The following is a 16,794-nucleotide window of genomic DNA, read 5'->3' as shown; positions in this document are numbered from 1 at the left end:
AGCAGTAGAAGTATCACCATCCTGCTGTATTTTTGACTATTTTGGTTAATATTTTAATTGCTATATTTGGTTTTAGTGTTGTGTGCCTTTCATGCAAAATATAGATTTTTAATACTTTCATAGAACAAAATAAGCAAATAATGGTTAATTTTTTATTTATTTAACATATTTCTATACCGCACAAAACTTGCGTCTCTGTAAATAAGCTGTGCATGCTGTGAAATGACTACCTTGTAGCAGTAATATATTTATTGTCCAATACCAAGTTGATTATGTCACCTTATGTGGCGCAGCGGGGAAATGCTTGACTAACAAGCAGAAGATTGCTGGTTCGAATCCCCGCTGGTACTATATTGGGCAGCAGCGATATAGGAAGATGCTGAAAGGAGGAGGCGGCAATGGTAAACCCCTCCTATATTCTACCAAAGACAACCACAGGGCTCTGTGGTTGCCAGGAGTCTACAGTGACTTGACGGCACACTTTACCTTACCATGTTGCTTGCTCAAATTCATATGGTCACATACGCTACAGGAATGAGATTCATGTTCTTCAGAATACTTTTGTTTAGTCCTTATATTCTCAAACACACTGCCCTATGGGAAATCCTCTTTACAATAGCCAGAAGCTTCATGTGACTCATAAGAAGATATGCACCTTGAATAAACCATTTTAGAAATGGCTCATATATATAATATAGTAAAAGTAATGAATAAAACAGTGGGGACAGAAGGTGGGGAGTAAGTATGTGTGTGCCACAGCATACCTGTCTTGGAGAGTTATGTGGGTGTAGGTCCTTAATGGGTTGTTAAAGAACCTCAGGGAACATCCCATGTAAACTTTTTGTACATTAATAGCTGCATGGCAGACAAACATTAAATCCATGATATTGGAAATATTTCAGCTTTGCAACTGCCTTGCAATTATTATATTTAAATATGAAGTGAAAGAAAGTAAACATCCAAGTTTATAAATAGATTTGTAAAATACAATTTTTTCCTTCCTTGTTTATGTTGTGTGTGTGCATGCGCACTTGCGTGTTGTATCTATAGTGGCATATAATAATGCACATGTGCACACACTGCCTTGATACTGCCACCCAGAACAACAGTCATTCCGCTCACTGATGAAAAAAAAATAGAGAGATCACTGAATGCAACCCTCAAGGTTATTTGTCAAGCACCGTCCCTACCTGTAAGGGCAAACAAGGTTTTATACTTGCCATGCTTCTATTCAGCTTTTACATAAATACCATGGTGGGCCACGTACAACATGGACTTTCATCCCCCCAAGCTGGCAGAGAAACACATCTCCATCCTACTATAAGCAGATGAGGCAACAGGACCCCCCTAGGAGTTAGAAGAGCTCTTGGGACGCTCACTCGACACTGTAAAGAGGACCATTTGGAAATAAACTACCATAAAACCTTTGGCCTTTGCCAGGAGACCAAAGACACACTCCTAGAGCATAAATGGAAACATAATCGAGCAGATCTCATGCTTCAAATACTTGGGGTGGTCTTTCATGCATCTGGAACCAGGAAGATCCATGGCAACTATGTTGCCCCAAACAGCCAGAGGAGTGCTGCTGCCATTTAAAATTCTTCTGGTCAAAAGGAGACTATTACATACCTGCAGCCCTTAAACTATCTGAAACTAAGTTGCTGGCCCAACTCCTCTACAGAGCCCAGCTGGGCTCTTTCTCCAACATCGCCCCTCTGGAGCTCATCCAGTCCAAATTCCTAAGAGCAGTATTCCAGGCACTGCACTGTGTTTCCAATGCCATTTTACAACTGGAGGCCAGTCTGGTAGAAGTGAAGGCCATAGTATGGCTATCCTTCCCAATGGGCCTAACCCCCTCAGTGTTGGAGGATGGATACCCGTCCACCTAGAAGTGAACCCTGTTGGCGAAACTAACATCACTTGGGCTCTTCCCCCCATAACTACTTTCCCTGGGTTATGAGGAGGCCTGGACACTTCTCAAACAGCACATAATGGATGCAGAGTGCCAAACTGACCTAGGTAGGGTGCAAACCTCCTTTTCTCTGAAAGCCTAAGGTATATTGTGGCACCTGCTGCATATCTAACGCAGCTAGAGGCCTCCAACCACAAAAGAGCCATCACTCTGGCTTGCTGCAGCGCCCCCCTTTTGGCTGTGTTAGATGGAAGACACAAGAAGATCCCCTTCCCAGAATGTCTGTGCCCCTGCGATGCTGGACAAATTGAAACCATTGAGCACACCCTCTTACACTGCCTAAAGAAATCAGCATACCCTCATTGTCCTGCTACTTTAATAAAGTTGCCAGGCTGCACAAGCCAGTTCTACATCTCCCTACTACATTCTGACTGCAACCATTCCGAGCTGGTCTTGTGGTAGCAAGCATGAACTGTCCCCTTTGCTAAGCAGGGTGTGCCTGGTTTAAATCTGAATGGGACACTACATGTGAGCATTAAGTTATGCCCTTATGGGTTGGGGCCACTCTGGGAAGAGCACCTGCTTGTTTGGATACAGAAGGCTCCCCTCCCTGGCATCTCCAAGAAAGGGCTGAGAGAGACTTCTGCCTGCAACCTTGGAGAAGCTGCTGCCAGTCTGTGTAGACAATGCTGAGCTAGATGGACCAAGGGTCTGACTCGGCAGAAGGCAGCTTCTTATATTCCTAACATTATAACACACAATTTGTGTGTTTGGCAGCTTGCAAAATTCACTGGGATCTGACCACCAGCAAGAATTAATTAGGCCCAACATAGTTCATACCTGCATTGCCTACCCAGTTTTCATTTTATCATATTTTAATCAAGTCTTAATTTTACAGATTCTCTTAGATTTTAGTTTTATGCTCACTGTTTTTAAACTTCTTAGCCTCTATGTATTTATTTTACCATAAAACATTCTATAGATCTTACAGAATGTTATCTATTCTAAATGTTATCTATTACAGATTCAGATGACACAGCCAACGTGGTGTAGTGGTTAGAGTGCTGGACTAGGACCGGGGAGACCCGAGTTCAAATCCCCATTCAGCCATGAAACTAGCTGGGTGACTCTGGGCTTTCTCTCTCAGCCTAACCTACTTCACAGGGTTGTTGTGAAAGAGAAACTCAAGTATGTAGTACACCGCTCTGGGCTCCTTGGAGGAAGAGCGGGATATAAATGTAAATAATAATAATAATAATAAATGTTATCTATTACAGAATGTTATCTATTACAGTTACTGTTTCCCTCAGGCATAGACTGTTTTTAACACCACCACTATTATATTTTATCTTCTGCTGTTCAAAGACTGAAATAAAGATTATTTCTATAGGAATTCATTCTTGTAAAAGTACAAGAAAATATGGGGTAAGGGGTCACTGAGTATTTCGAGTAATTTTTGTATTAAATTCTGCAATTTATACAGCAAGGTAGATTTTGTTGAGTTTTCACAAACTCCTCCCCACCCATATACCTTTTCTTGCTTTTCTTCTTCTTTTTCTTTTCTTTCTTGTGTTTCTTGGAATTTTTTTTGTGCTTCTTTTTCTTCTTTGTTTTTTCTTCAGAAGCGCTTTCAGAATCAGATGATGAATCAGAAGATTTTGAATCGCTTGAGCTATCTGAATCACTGGATGAAGTTGATGATTTGCGTCTTTTCTTCTCTTCCTTCTTGGCTTTAAATTAAGGCAAGACAAGCAGTTACCAAAGAAGCCTTTTCCATCTCTTAACAACACCTAAGGCAACTACGTTTAGCTACATTCACATGCTAATAATTCCCCAAATCTTATTTCTGATCTGTTTGATAAAAGGCGGCCCTACAAAACGTGTGACTTTCAAAACACCTTGTGTACATGCACTGTAGTAATTCAAAAAATCATTTGAAGAATTCTTGCCCTGAGCCTATATTCTGAGAAAATGTTTTAGTAATAACATTTCATATGACATACAATAATGGACTGCAAATCCAAATAGTTTATTGGAGCAAATTAAGCAAATCTGAAAACAGGATAAAGGATATTGCTAATTTTTCCTTGCTTACATTTGTAATTTGGAAACAGGAATGCTCACTCCTTTCTATCTCATCTTTTTAGGCTACTTTCCTTATGAGATCGCCCAGCATTTCGTGTATCTGTGTGTGTGTGTCCCTACCAACTTCACAACGCCTGGACCAATATGAACCAAATCAGATACAGTTGTAGGAACACAAAGGGACACCTCAACGGCGTAGTTTGCGATGATGTCATCCACCCTGATTCAAGATGGAGGACACGTAAACTCTTGAGGCGCAAGTGGGCTAGCTTGTGAACCAACTGGAACCAAATTTGCTACACCTGTAGGAGTACATAGGGACACCTCAATGGTGTAGTTTGTGATGATGTCATCTACCCCAAATCAATATAGCAGTCACAAACATTTGAGGCACAAGTGGGCTAAGTTGTGGAGCATCTAACAGATCTGAACCAAATTAAGTACAGTTGTAGTGAGTGACACACAGGGATGGCATAGTTTGTGATGATGTCATCCACCCCAATGCAAGATGGTGGATGCATACACTTTTGAGGTGCAAGTGGGCTAACCTGTGAACTGCCTAACCGATTTGAACCAAATGAGGCAGCGCGCTCATGCTAGAATGGTTTCTGATTTGGCTCAATGAAGCACGGTAGCTATTCTGAGATTTCACCATGCGCAGGGCGGAGGATATTTTCCTGCCACCATTAAATTGTTCCTCGCTAAAACTGTTCCGCAACTTTTGTAGAAGGATGGGATAGAAATAATTTAATACACATTATGTATTTGTTCCACTCTTCCTCCAAGGAGCCCAGAGTGGTGTACATATTTAAGTTTCTCCTCACAACAACCCTGTGAAATAGGTTAGGCTGAGAGAGAAGTGACTGGCCCAGAGTCACCCAGCAAGTATCATGGCTGAATGGGGATTTGAACCTGGGTCTTCCTGGACCTAGTCTAGCACTCTAACCACTACACCACGCTGGCTCTATCAGTGTCAACTCCCTTTCCCATGTTCTAGCGTTTCTCACAATCTTGACAATCTGTCTTAAAAACCTGTTACACTCCATATTCTCTCGCTGACCACGAATGACTTAATACTGTGCTTCACAGTTTGTTAGAAGAGCTTACCCTCTTAATGCTAGTAGCAATTTCCCTCTACAATAATAAGAGATTGGCTCCACTGAGGAGTTGATAAAGGATTCCACTAATCTTAACAACGGGTGAGTTTTTATAAACTACTTCATATGGCAAGATAGTCATATAAAAATATTTGTAAGGCAATTTTATGACTAAAAACATATAACTGATTACATTAAGAAGTTAAAGGGAAATAGAGCCACAGACCAAAACTGCTTTAAACTATGGGTTAAAAGTGTGTCAGAGGTTTGCTATGAATAAAAACCTATTATCTTGTTTTAAAAGATTTATAGCCTGTCTTTCTCATCAATGATCCAAGGAGACTTACAGCAAGAGAAATATATAATAATCTTGATCGAACATTTACTCAGTAAACAAATAAAGAAAACAAAGCCGCAAACTTTAGACATCCTATTACCCGGAAACAAAGGCAATACACAGGGAAATATGTACCATGCAAAAATACTTACAATTTCACCTATGATAATCACCCGTACCAACCTTCACTCTGTTTATTAATGTGACATTTGTAACTCTTAGAAGCACTGCATTTTTTTAAAAAAAATTAGCATTTGGGGCATTTCATGAACCATCTCCAGAATGTTGCCACAAGAGCCCTAAGCCATATCACATAGTCTAAATGCCAGAAAGTAATCAAGTCATCAATGCTGGCAATCAAGCTGGTACTGATGAAATTTTGATTCAAAATTATGATGGAGAACAGTCTAAAATTATGAAGCAACAAATTTAAGCAGAAGTTACTGCTTTTCACAGGAAAGAAACAGTTCTCATTTAAGGCTTCAGTGTTTCATTGTGTTTCCTTTAACTTGTGCTACACACCAGCTATTACTTGGTGTGTGTAGCACATGTGGAACTTTCACCATCAAGGCTCCCACTCATCAGGTTGAACACAAGATCTGCATTGACTATTGCTCTTCTAGAAGTACTAAATTTACATTCTGAAATGTATTCTGCTATAGAAGAGCATAGTGGTACATCCTTTTCAAGAGTTAGGCAGTCTCAATTATATCTTTCTGTCCAATTATCTTACAGTTCCTAGATTTTCTTAAACCTATTTATCCAATATTTATTCATTCAAAAGGGACAGTCAGAAGCAGCAGTTTTACAGGTATTTTGTCAGAATAACAAAAAATATATATACCAGTCTATAGTCTGTGAGTAATACCCACCTCAAAATGAATATTTGGTCATTCAAGAAAGGACTAATCATGGCAAATCATGAATCTTTCTATGAAACTAGGATCAACACAAGGATTGACAGAATGTGTACTCCATTGGTCAGAGGGCTCAAGAGCAAAGAACAAAAAAGTTTCAATTCATAATTATTTATATCAATATTCTTTGACTTACTATTACTGATACAGGGAAACCTTGTTAGCTGCGGATTCATTATCTGAGGATGCGCGTATCCGTGGTCAGTAAAAGACACCCAACCTCAGCATACGTGGGACACCCCCCCCCCCGCCGACAAAAGCACATTAACCTCACTTATCCACGGGTCGGAGGTGGTCAGAAATGACCACAGAAGTCGCATCTAGCTGCCATTTTGTTTCTCGGAGCCACAAAATATAACTACTATAATGTCTCCCGTTTAAAAACAAAAACATGGTTATTTCCAGGCAATTTTCAGGCATTCTGGGGGCACAGTGTGACATGGGGAGAGCAGCAAAGCATGTTAAGGAGCTCCCCCCCGTGCCCCACCTCCCAATTTGGCAAAAAATCAGCATTTCCCCAGCAACCGGTAACCTAACCCCCAATTCCCCATTGAAATAATGCCTCAATATTTGCAGTTACCACATCGGCTGTACAACTGCGGAACAGAACCCCCACGAATACTGAGGTCCTCCTGGATAGCAATAGCAACAATGGTACAGAACTTACTGAGATTCTCAGTTATTAGACCATCCAGTCATACCTAACACTTTTCCACTGCAAAAACCAGAAGTCACATTTAGAAACATTTGAGCAGGAATTTCCATCTCACCTTTGGATTTTTGAATTAGCTCTCCACAACTCATTATTCGTACTTCAGCATAAGGTTTACTGGATGCATCTGTTTTCTGGTTTTCTATTTCTCTTACAACTTCTTGACCCGAAATTACTTGTCCAAACACAACATGAAGCCTAAATAATAAAAACTTAATTTTAAAAGTTGACTGATATCTCTAGCATCATGAAAATTTCAAGGACCTATACATTTATTAACCTTTCAAAGTAAAAATAAGAGACGACAAAGACACTTACCCATCTAGGTGAGGTGTAGGTTTAGTTGTTCTTTTGATGACAATCAGGGGCAGGAATAAAAACAAAAGAAATATGTCAGTATATAAGATGGGGGGGAAACAAACTTGGTATATTATACCACAAATGCTCCTATATAAAAATATTGAAAAAGTATTAAGCTTTCAGACCACAACTAATAGCACAGTGGGGAAGTAACTTGCCTAGGGAGCAAGAGGTCGCTGTTCAAATCCCCGCTGGTATGTTTCCCAGAATATGGGAAACACCTATATTGGGCAGCAGTGATATAGGAAGATGCTGAAAGGCATTATCTCATACTGCACGGGAGATGGCAGTGGTAAAACCCTCCTGTATTCTACCAAAGAAAACCACATGGTTTTGTGGTCACCAGGAGTCGACACCGACTCGACGGCAGAACTTCACCTTTACCACAACTCAAATATCAATGTATTAAAAGTATCACAAAGTTTCAGGTTAAAGCATTGATAGAAATGTACTTTAGGTATGAAGAAAGTTTATAAATTCATGTCACATAGGCCTAGTTGTCACAGAAGTGGAACATTTATAGCTTGATTGTATCACCACTTCCGACTGTAGATGGAGGCTCACATAACTGAACATTCATCCACCCCAAATAAGTCTTTACACATACAAAGTCAGACGACAGGAAGAAGGCTAAATCAGCACTCCTCTTCCTGCCATCTAGCTTTCTATGTGGAGGGAATTCTTTTGTATGGAAGAACAACCTCAATCTACAGTCTTAAGTGTACACATAGCTCAGACATAGATTTACCCCCTTAGTGAGAACTAGTCCATGGTAGGGATGTGCATGAACAGCTCGTGTGGGGTGGGGACCCTTTAAAAGCAGGTCCTTACCTGCTCCATTGCCACCATACAGCTCGCTCTACAGAAGACTGTGTGAGGCTGTGGCGCTGTTGCCTACAGCCTGCACGTAACATCAGCATGCACATGGCCACCACGCATGCAATATTCACTGCAGGCGCCCAAGCCAGTTCAGCGCTTCCCAAAAGAGGAGCCGAACTGGTTCGTGCACATCCCTAGTTCATGTTTTCTTTCAATAAATAGGAGGACATTCTGCTGATTTGCAAAGGTATAACCCTTCTGATATTGTTGAGCCTATATCTGACTATACAGATAAAATACTATACCAGAGTTTCTCAAATTTTACTTATAATCAGGCAACTATCTGTTGTACATGTACTTCTGGTTCAAAACAGATAGCTTGTACTTTGCAAAAACAGAGTTTATAGCGATAATTTATGTCACTCCTCTCAAAGCAAGAAAAATGCCTAACAAAAGAGGCAAGAGAAAAGGTGATTAAACAAAGAGACAAAGAATTGTTACCAGACAGGGGAGATAAGAGAAAGAATTTCTGAAGGCACATAAGTCCTCAAGATATTACCCTATCTACAACTCAATCGAGTTACAGCTGGTAAACTTGGGTTCACCTTGTGTTCAGAAGGAAACTTAGTAGTGTGAAAGAAAGAAAAAATTAATCTTATCGGCACACACAAAAAAATCATGTTTTTGTTCCATCTTATGTGCTGTACAGATGCTATTTCACTCTCAGGAGGAAGAGAGCCTGGAGCTCGGATTTGCATTTTGCTTCCCTCTCACCAAACGTACATATCAATGAGCGGATCAGGCAAGTTTTCCTGGTTTACCTGTCACCTTCTATCCATATTGAGAGGGGCAAGGGGAAGGGAGCATATGTACAAAGGTCTCTTCCCAATCTTACCACAGTAAGACTCCTGAGGTCGAAGTGGCATCTGAACAGGCCCTTTGTTATGTTTGGGCTATTCAGCAGGTTTTTTGTAACTAAAAGGTGGCATGCTCTGACAGTTTTGAATAAGAAGCACTGCCTCTCAGTCTATCTTGTTTGCTATACTGATATTCAGCTTTTCCTTTAGAAAGTTCAGAGCTGGTCATATGGAGCTCGCAGTGTCCAGGCATTGATCAAATCCACACCCACTTAGCTTTAACCACACGAGGTACTCCCAGATCACTAATGGGTTAGAAGAGAGTAAGCTTCCTTAAGTTAATACATAGCTGACACTGATTCTAACATGCAGCATCACTAAAACATTCCAACTTATTCCATATGATATTTTAATCCTATTTGCTGCATTCAAAATAAAAATCTAAGCCTAGTTGAGTCTCATATCTAACAGTTATTCATACGTTGTAAATGGAAAATAAGTTAGCCATTTCCACAATTCAAATATTGTAAGGACTACCATCCAAATGCTGAAGAAACAGTGGAGCTGCATTATACTTACATAAAAAACTGTGAACCATTTGTATCTTTCCCTCTGTTGGCCATTGAAAGGAGAAATTCTTTGTTGTGCTTTACAGCAAAGCTTTCATCTAGAGAAAGCATTTTCAATTACTTCAAAAGATCCAAGTGTTACCTTGCGCTGGCATTTGTTTAGCACTTTAAATTAGGATTGTCAAGCTGCAGAGATGCATCGTTGCACAGCCAAACAGTACTCAAATAGCCAAAAATAGACACTGGCTTGGATGCCAACTCGTGTGAGCACAAGCTCATGCAGAGGGACCTGCTCCCCGCCCCTTCTCCAGCTTCCGGAGCCCTCCAAAAAGCTGCTCTTGGAGGTCAGAGGACCCTTTGGAGCAGTGTAGGATGGGGTGGAGGCTAGCATCAATTTGGACATAAGCACCTTGTAAAAAACTTCCTTCCACTTGTTAAAAATATATCCACACACAATTCTGGCATCCTAATTCACCCCATCCTACCCTATTCTGCAAGGTCCCACCAGGAACAGGGGTGGGGTGGGGAAGTCCCTTGTGCAAACTTCCTCCCACACACAGAAGTCAGGATACAGCCCATCAAGGGATATAATGTTCAGTCTAAACTCACAAAGATATAAATACTATTGTCTTATCAATTCACTATTGAATCAGGGTTATTATATGGTCCATGAATAGAGCTCCCCCTATAATTCAGTACATCCACCAAATAAAGTGTACTTTTACTTCTCATTCCCACTAGTGTGTTTTTATGAAAATGAGATCAGTGTTTTATCTTGTGCATCACTGTGCAAGAAATGATTGCAATTTTATAATCCGGGTAAAGAATATTTGATAACTTGCCATTCTGACCCTTCCCTCCGTCCCCAAACCTTATATACAAGATAGATAATTTTGAAAATTTAAAAGCTACACATCACAAGGCTTTGTGCAAATGCAGTATAGTGAAACAAATTTGCTTACAACAGCTTTTACCTATAATTGCTTTATTCTTATTTAACTTCATATAAAAGTTCATTTAACTTCATATATTAACTTTTGTAAACCACCTTGAGATAGTTTTTAATGGAAGGTGGTATATAAATCTAACAATAAAAATTTTAATTTAAAAAAGCAACTGACTGGATACTGCCCATGTCCCCTTCTACCAATTAAGCACTAGTTTGGATGCTGTCCAGTAAGGCCCCATTCACTGACAAGCATGGATCAACTGCCAATTAGCCTCTGTCCCTTAACCAGAATGCCTGCTCATCTTGAGGGTCTGTCTGGAAATTGGGCTGATGTTTTAGTTTTAGGATGCTGGGGTGTAGTCAGCACTAAGCATGGTCATTTTGGTTAGCCACCATCAATGGGAAGACACAAAGAGAAAGGGAGGAGGTAAGAAAGATATGGAATACAAGACTGTCATGTCCCTCAAAAAAAGAGGAAATGCAACCTCAAGAGTAAAAGAGAAGGAGATGCCTTGGGTATAAACAGAAGTGCAAGTGTGTGTCCATTTGGTACTGATTGCAATGAGCAGCTCTACCTTAGAAAGACTTTAACAAACCTATAATTATTGGGGGGGGGGAAATCTTGTGACACTCATTCCTCACTACTAGGGATAGAGTCGAATATGGCTCTCAAATAATTTTGCCTGCAGACCTGGGACCGAAAGAACCATTGGTAGATTTACTGTGTACTGTTCTTTTCCGAGGTATGGGGAGGGCATCCTCACGTGACGGGTTGTCAGCCTCCTCATGCTTTGAGACAGGGCCAATCAGATTTTAACTCTCAATATACTCTGCTGCCCAGCCACACCCAAACCCAGTTCCAGGACTGTTAGAGAATAGCCTGTAGCCCCAATCTGGAGTGCATAAAAACTTGTCAAGAGTAAGCTCAAAGGAAAAGGTAAGTCAGAGAAGCATAATCAAATAATGTACAGAAAAGGTAAAGGGATACCCAAACTAGGAACCCTGGGAGTTGCCTTGCCACCCAATAAGAGCCACACCGAAAACTCAGTTTCTGCATCCACGGGAGGCCCGGATTCCCTCCCCACACCTAGAAAAAGAACAGTACATGGTAAGTCTACCAATGTTTCTTTTTCTGAGGCATGGGGAGGGCATCCTCACATGACGGGATGTACCCAAGCTGAAACCACTAGGGCGGGAAGCGGATGCCTATACCACCCACTGCAGGATCATCCTTCCAACCGCAGCCTGAGAGTCATAGAAACACGGAATTTTATAATGTTTCACAAAGTGGGAAGCAGAACTACAAGTGGCTGCTTTACAGATTTCCTCTAAGAGAGCTCTCACAGTAAAAGCAGCCGAAGCAGCCACACTCCTTGATACCCTTTGGGATGGGCAAAAGCAACGTCTCATGGGCCAGGGCAATAGTAGCCCTAATCCAGCAACCCAAGGACAATCTGGCGGCTTTGGCCCCCAGAGAACTTGGCTGGAAAGAAACAAAAAGAGAATCTGACTTCCGAAAGGGTCTAGTTCACTCAATGTAAATTCACAAGGCACTTCTGACATCTAGCTTATGCCAGATGCGCGCCTTAGGATGAGAGGGCTTGGGACAAAAGGAGGGTAGCACCACTTCCTGACGTCTGTGGAAAAAAGAATTAACCTTCGGCAGGAAGGTAGGATCCAATTTTAAAGCAACCGCCTACTTCTGAAAAATGCACAATTCATCCCACACTGAAAGGGCGGCCAATTCTGAAACCCTTCTGGAAGAGGTAATTGCCGCTAGAAATAAAATCTTGAACAGCAGCAATTTTAAAGAAACAGTATGCAGGGGCTCAAAAGGAGCCTTAGTCAGGGCATTCAAAACCTTATTTAAATCCCAAGTAGGAAACCGATGAACTGGAGGAGATGCTAGATTACACTCTCCCCTCAAAAAACAAGAAATGTGGTGATTCAATGTAGCAAATACTGACTCCCTCAAGTCCAAAATAGAAAATAGAACCGAGACCTGGTGCTTCAAGGTATTCGGCCGAAGACCTTTTTCTAGTCCCTTTTGGAGAGACCCCTAAACTTCCGACACCTCAGCTGAAATCGGAACCACTCTGCTCTTGGCTGCCCAAGAACAGAAGGCCAACCAAGTAAATTTGTATATTTCAGAGGTGGAAGCCCTTCTAGATGTCAGGATGGACCAGCGAAGAATATCCTCTATCTAGTAAGAGCTTGCGGTTGCCTCTGTTAGAGTCTCTGAAACCGGCATATCCACCCCGGGGTGAAGCTCTGTAGGAACGAAAGGAACTCTGGAATGAGGTATTATCCTTAAACCCCTTACAAAAATTCCCCTCGCCCCATAGGCATGGCCTTTTTCTTGTCACGGGTCTCTACAAGTACCGGATCCAAGGACTCCCCAAACAACTAAGAAAGGGGTACCAGCCAAGGTGACCTTAGACTTGGTATCTACTTTCCTATGCCTCAACCACAGGCCCCTCCTAACAGCCACCCCCAATGCCATGGCACGAGAGGCATGCTGCAGGCAGTCAAGACTTGAGTCTTCCATGAGAGCAGAAACCCTGGCTATCTTATAGAGACCTTGGCGAAATATTATCCAGGGACACCAACTTGACTAACTCCTTTGCCCACAGAATGGACGCCCTAGCAAAAATTGAGTTAGTAGCCAATGCCCTAATAACAGTGGCCGAGGCCTCATGACCTTTACGCAGAAGATGATGGGCTTTCTTCTCCTCTGGTGACTTCAGAAACCCGTCGCCCTCCTTATTCAGCAGAGCACCCAACACCAATTGCGCCACAGGAGCATCTACAATGGAAGTAGCTAACAAGGACATAATTTTTTATTTTATTTTACATTTATATCCCGCTCTTCCTTCAAGGAACCCAGAGCAGTGTACTACATACTTGAGTTTCTCTTTCACAACAACCCTGTGAAGTAGGTTAGAGAAGTGACTGGCCCAGAGTCACCCAGCTAGTTTCATGGCTGAATGGGGATTTGAACTCGGGTCTCCCTGGTCCTAGTCCAGCACTCTAACCACTACACCACACTGGCTATATAACTTCTTAGGAAAGGTTAAAACTGGCTTGGTGGTCACTGGCACACCCCATTCTGCTAACATTACATCAGGCATCCCCAAACTACGGCCCTCCAGATGTTGCTGAACTACAACTTCCAGCATACCCAGCCACACAAAATTGTGTCTAGGGATGCTGGGAGTTGTAGTTCAGCAACATCTGGAGGGCCGCAGTTTGGGGATGCCTGCATTACATCCTTGAATAGAGAGGGAAAGGGAACTGTAGCTGCAGCAGCAGAAGTAGAAGGAAAAACCTCCTGATCCAAGCCAGATGTTGGGGGACCCCAGACTCTGGGGTCACAATAACCCGTTTGGCTTTGGCCAATAACACTTCAAACTCCGAAAAGGAGAATAATCAGGAAGAGCTGGGTTTCTCTGAAATAGGAATCTATTCCTCAGACAACTCTTCCTCTTCCCTTTCTGAATCAGAGGACTCAGATTCAGAATCAGATGAAGTAGCAGCATTAGGCCTAGAGGGACCCATTGGATTGGGCACAGATGATGTCGTTGCTATTATAGGAACCGCCAAAGGTTCTTTAGGGGCCTGAACTTCCTCATCTGAAGAAGATTTTGCCACTCTCCTTTTCTTTTGACGCCTCCTCCTAGGAGCAGAAAACTGACAGCGCTCACTCAGTGGGAGTGCCCCTGTAATAGGACTTGAATCAGGGGAAGATGTATAAGAGGGGCGCCTGGTCCGCTTTGAAGGCAGCTTGGACGGAGCTCCCCCCACCCCCCGCTGGGGAAAAGACCTTCACAAATGATGGGGGGGGCTCCTGCAGCAGCCTGACTAGCCGAGGGGCCAATACGAACTAAAACTGGGGACACTAGAGATAAACACTGCTTTTTAACCAACTCCCCCAACCAATGCAACGCACCAGCCGACAAAGTTTCACTGTTCAGTCCTAAAATAACCTCAGGGGACTCTGTGCACGCCCACTGCCAGGTTTCTGAAGACAAATGCGGCACGGTAAAGGAAGCGATCTGAGTCACTTCAGCATTCTGAGGTGCCTCTAAAATGGCCGCCGTTGTTCTGGCTGGAGCCTCTGAAGGAGCCGTTTTTGGTTGCTGCACTCGCACAGCTTGGAGATGAAGCCTCTTATTCAGCGGAGCCCCGCTGCTGGCCAGCTTGCACTTTTGCTTTTTCTTGCCGCCCTCCTGCTCCTTTACATGTTTAGTTATCTTGGTTGCCTTTCTTGGCAGCGGCTCAAGCTCTAGGCGCTGAGATGTCTCAGAGCTCAAAGGCAGATTTCCTTCATTAGGTGCGTCTGTTGCGGCAGTGGCCAGAGCCTTTAGGGCGGGAATCGGAGTAGTCTCCGAAAGGGGCCCCTCCGAGAGGGCTCCCCTTCAACAAATCTCCACACAAGGGAAGCAGGGAAGAAGGAAAGGCTTAACACTGGGGCTCTTTAAAAAAAACAAAAAACCCTAAAAAACACAGACAAGACGAACAAGAACAATCAAGGGAACTAGCGCAACTCCCTTCCCACCCTTGCACACAGAGAAAGGAAAGGAAAAGGACAAGCTTGACAGAAAAGAAGACTGGGCAGCTCGTGGACTGTCCGCGAAGCAAGACAGGACCCGAACTGGGTTGGGGTATGGCTGGGCAGCAGAGTATATTTAGAGCTAAAATCTGACTGGCTCTGTCTTGAAGCATGAGGAGGCTGACAACCCGTCACGTGAGGATGTCCTCCCCTTGCTTCGGAAAAAAGAGAAGTTTTATAGTACGCATATTCTTAAACCAATAGCCATGACAAGGTGTTTATAGGCTAACTTGACAGGAGGCTAATCTTACCTTCAAAAAAGCCACCATAAATTGATTCTCCTCCTCTCCCATTTCCTTGTATTAAAAAAGAAATCTTATTACAAATAAGAACAACAACTGCATGTCATATACATTTCAATACATTTCTACTTGGTTCTAAAGTCTCCTAATAAAATATTCTATTGCTCTAGGTAACTTAAATTTCTGATAAACTAGGCAAATCTCAAAAGACACAGTATCATGAAGCAGAATGAGGCTGTATTAATGTCTAGATTTTTAAAAAAGAAAATGCTGGCATTATTAAAGCAACATTCATTAGAAAACCTTCAGAAAATAATACAATGTATTCGTAAACATGTTTCCATTCCATAACCCTGTCAAATATTCTATACTCAGGTACAGAGACCATCCACCTGTGTGTTTTCCTTAGAGGAAGTAGAGATGGCTATTAAAATAATTGTTTCATATTGATCTATGCACTTGCAGACAATTATCATGAGCAGCACGGAAATGACTTGATCAGCAAGCCAGAGCTTGCTGGTTCGAATCCCCACTGGTATGTTTCTAAGACTTTGGGAACACCTATATCGGGCAGCAGCGATATAGGAAGATGCTGAAAGGCATTGTCTCATACTGCGTGGGAGATGGCAATGGTAAACCCCTCCTATATTCTACTAAAGACAACCACAGGGCTCTGTGGTCACCAGGAGTCGACACCGACTTGACAGCACACTTTACCTTTACCTTCACTGAAGTCACCTCCTTGGATCATGAAATCTTTCACAACTCTGTGAAATAAACAACTTTTGTAATGTAATGGCTTCTGGGTTGATTTTCCTGTACCTTTTTCACCTAAAAAGGGAAGGGAGAGAAAGGTTTAATTCCATGAACCTTTAATAACCTCAAAAAGCGTAATAGATGTAAAACTGTAAACCAGTTTTTGATCTGTTTTGTAACTGTTCTGCCCAAGTCCATAAAAGGAAAAAAGTAAAGTGGTATTAACCTATAAGCCCATCTACCTTTCATTCAAAATCCTAAGAACATTGTTGGAAGTGAATACTGTTTCTTTCAATGACATTTCTACATACTAAGGTTGTGCAAACAAGCAACTCTACCTGGGCTCGCACAGGCTTATGAGCCCAGGCTTATAGTGAACTAGAAGGGCACCATCACACCCTTCTACCGCACTTGCTGGTCGTATGAACACTCAGGCTGCCTGAGCATTCATAGACCCAGGCGGCAAGAGTGCCCAGCAGCAGGGAAATCCCCCAATGCACCACACCCCTCGCATCATGTATTGGGGAATGCGGGAGGCTGCAGCCTGTTCTCCCCCTGCCCCCTCACCAC

At 42.4% G+C, this 16,794-nt stretch overlaps 1 protein-coding gene across 2 annotated transcripts in view; it reads right to left on the bottom strand.

The window, feature by feature from the left end:
• The window catches only part of PPIG (peptidylprolyl isomerase G), a 73,584-nt gene that overhangs the window by 20,770 nt on the left and 36,020 nt on the right, over positions 1 to 16,794 (bottom strand). The window contains exons 4-9 of one of the 2 annotated variants that reach the window (XM_053265038.1): positions 16,186 to 16,299; positions 15,478 to 15,522; positions 9,676 to 9,763; positions 7,379 to 7,408; positions 7,119 to 7,258; positions 3,444 to 3,642 (exon numbers count right to left, since the gene is read on the bottom strand). In XM_053265038.1, the coding sequence (XP_053121013.1) occupies positions 3,444 to 3,642; positions 7,119 to 7,258; positions 7,379 to 7,408; positions 9,676 to 9,763; positions 15,478 to 15,522; positions 16,186 to 16,299 (616 nt within the window). The remainder of the gene's footprint in view (positions 1 to 3,443; positions 3,643 to 7,118; positions 7,259 to 7,378; positions 7,409 to 9,675; positions 9,764 to 15,477; positions 15,523 to 16,185; positions 16,300 to 16,794) is intronic. The other variant, XM_053265044.1, reaches the window with a different exon arrangement.

Source organism: Hemicordylus capensis, chromosome 1, assembly GCF_027244095.1.
Source record: "Hemicordylus capensis ecotype Gifberg chromosome 1, rHemCap1.1.pri, whole genome shotgun sequence".
NCBI classification, from domain to species: Eukaryota; Metazoa; Chordata; class Lepidosauria; order Squamata; family Cordylidae; genus Hemicordylus; species Hemicordylus capensis.
The sequence above is the reverse complement of the archived record's forward strand: the minus strand, read 5'-3'. Positions and strand labels throughout refer to the sequence as shown.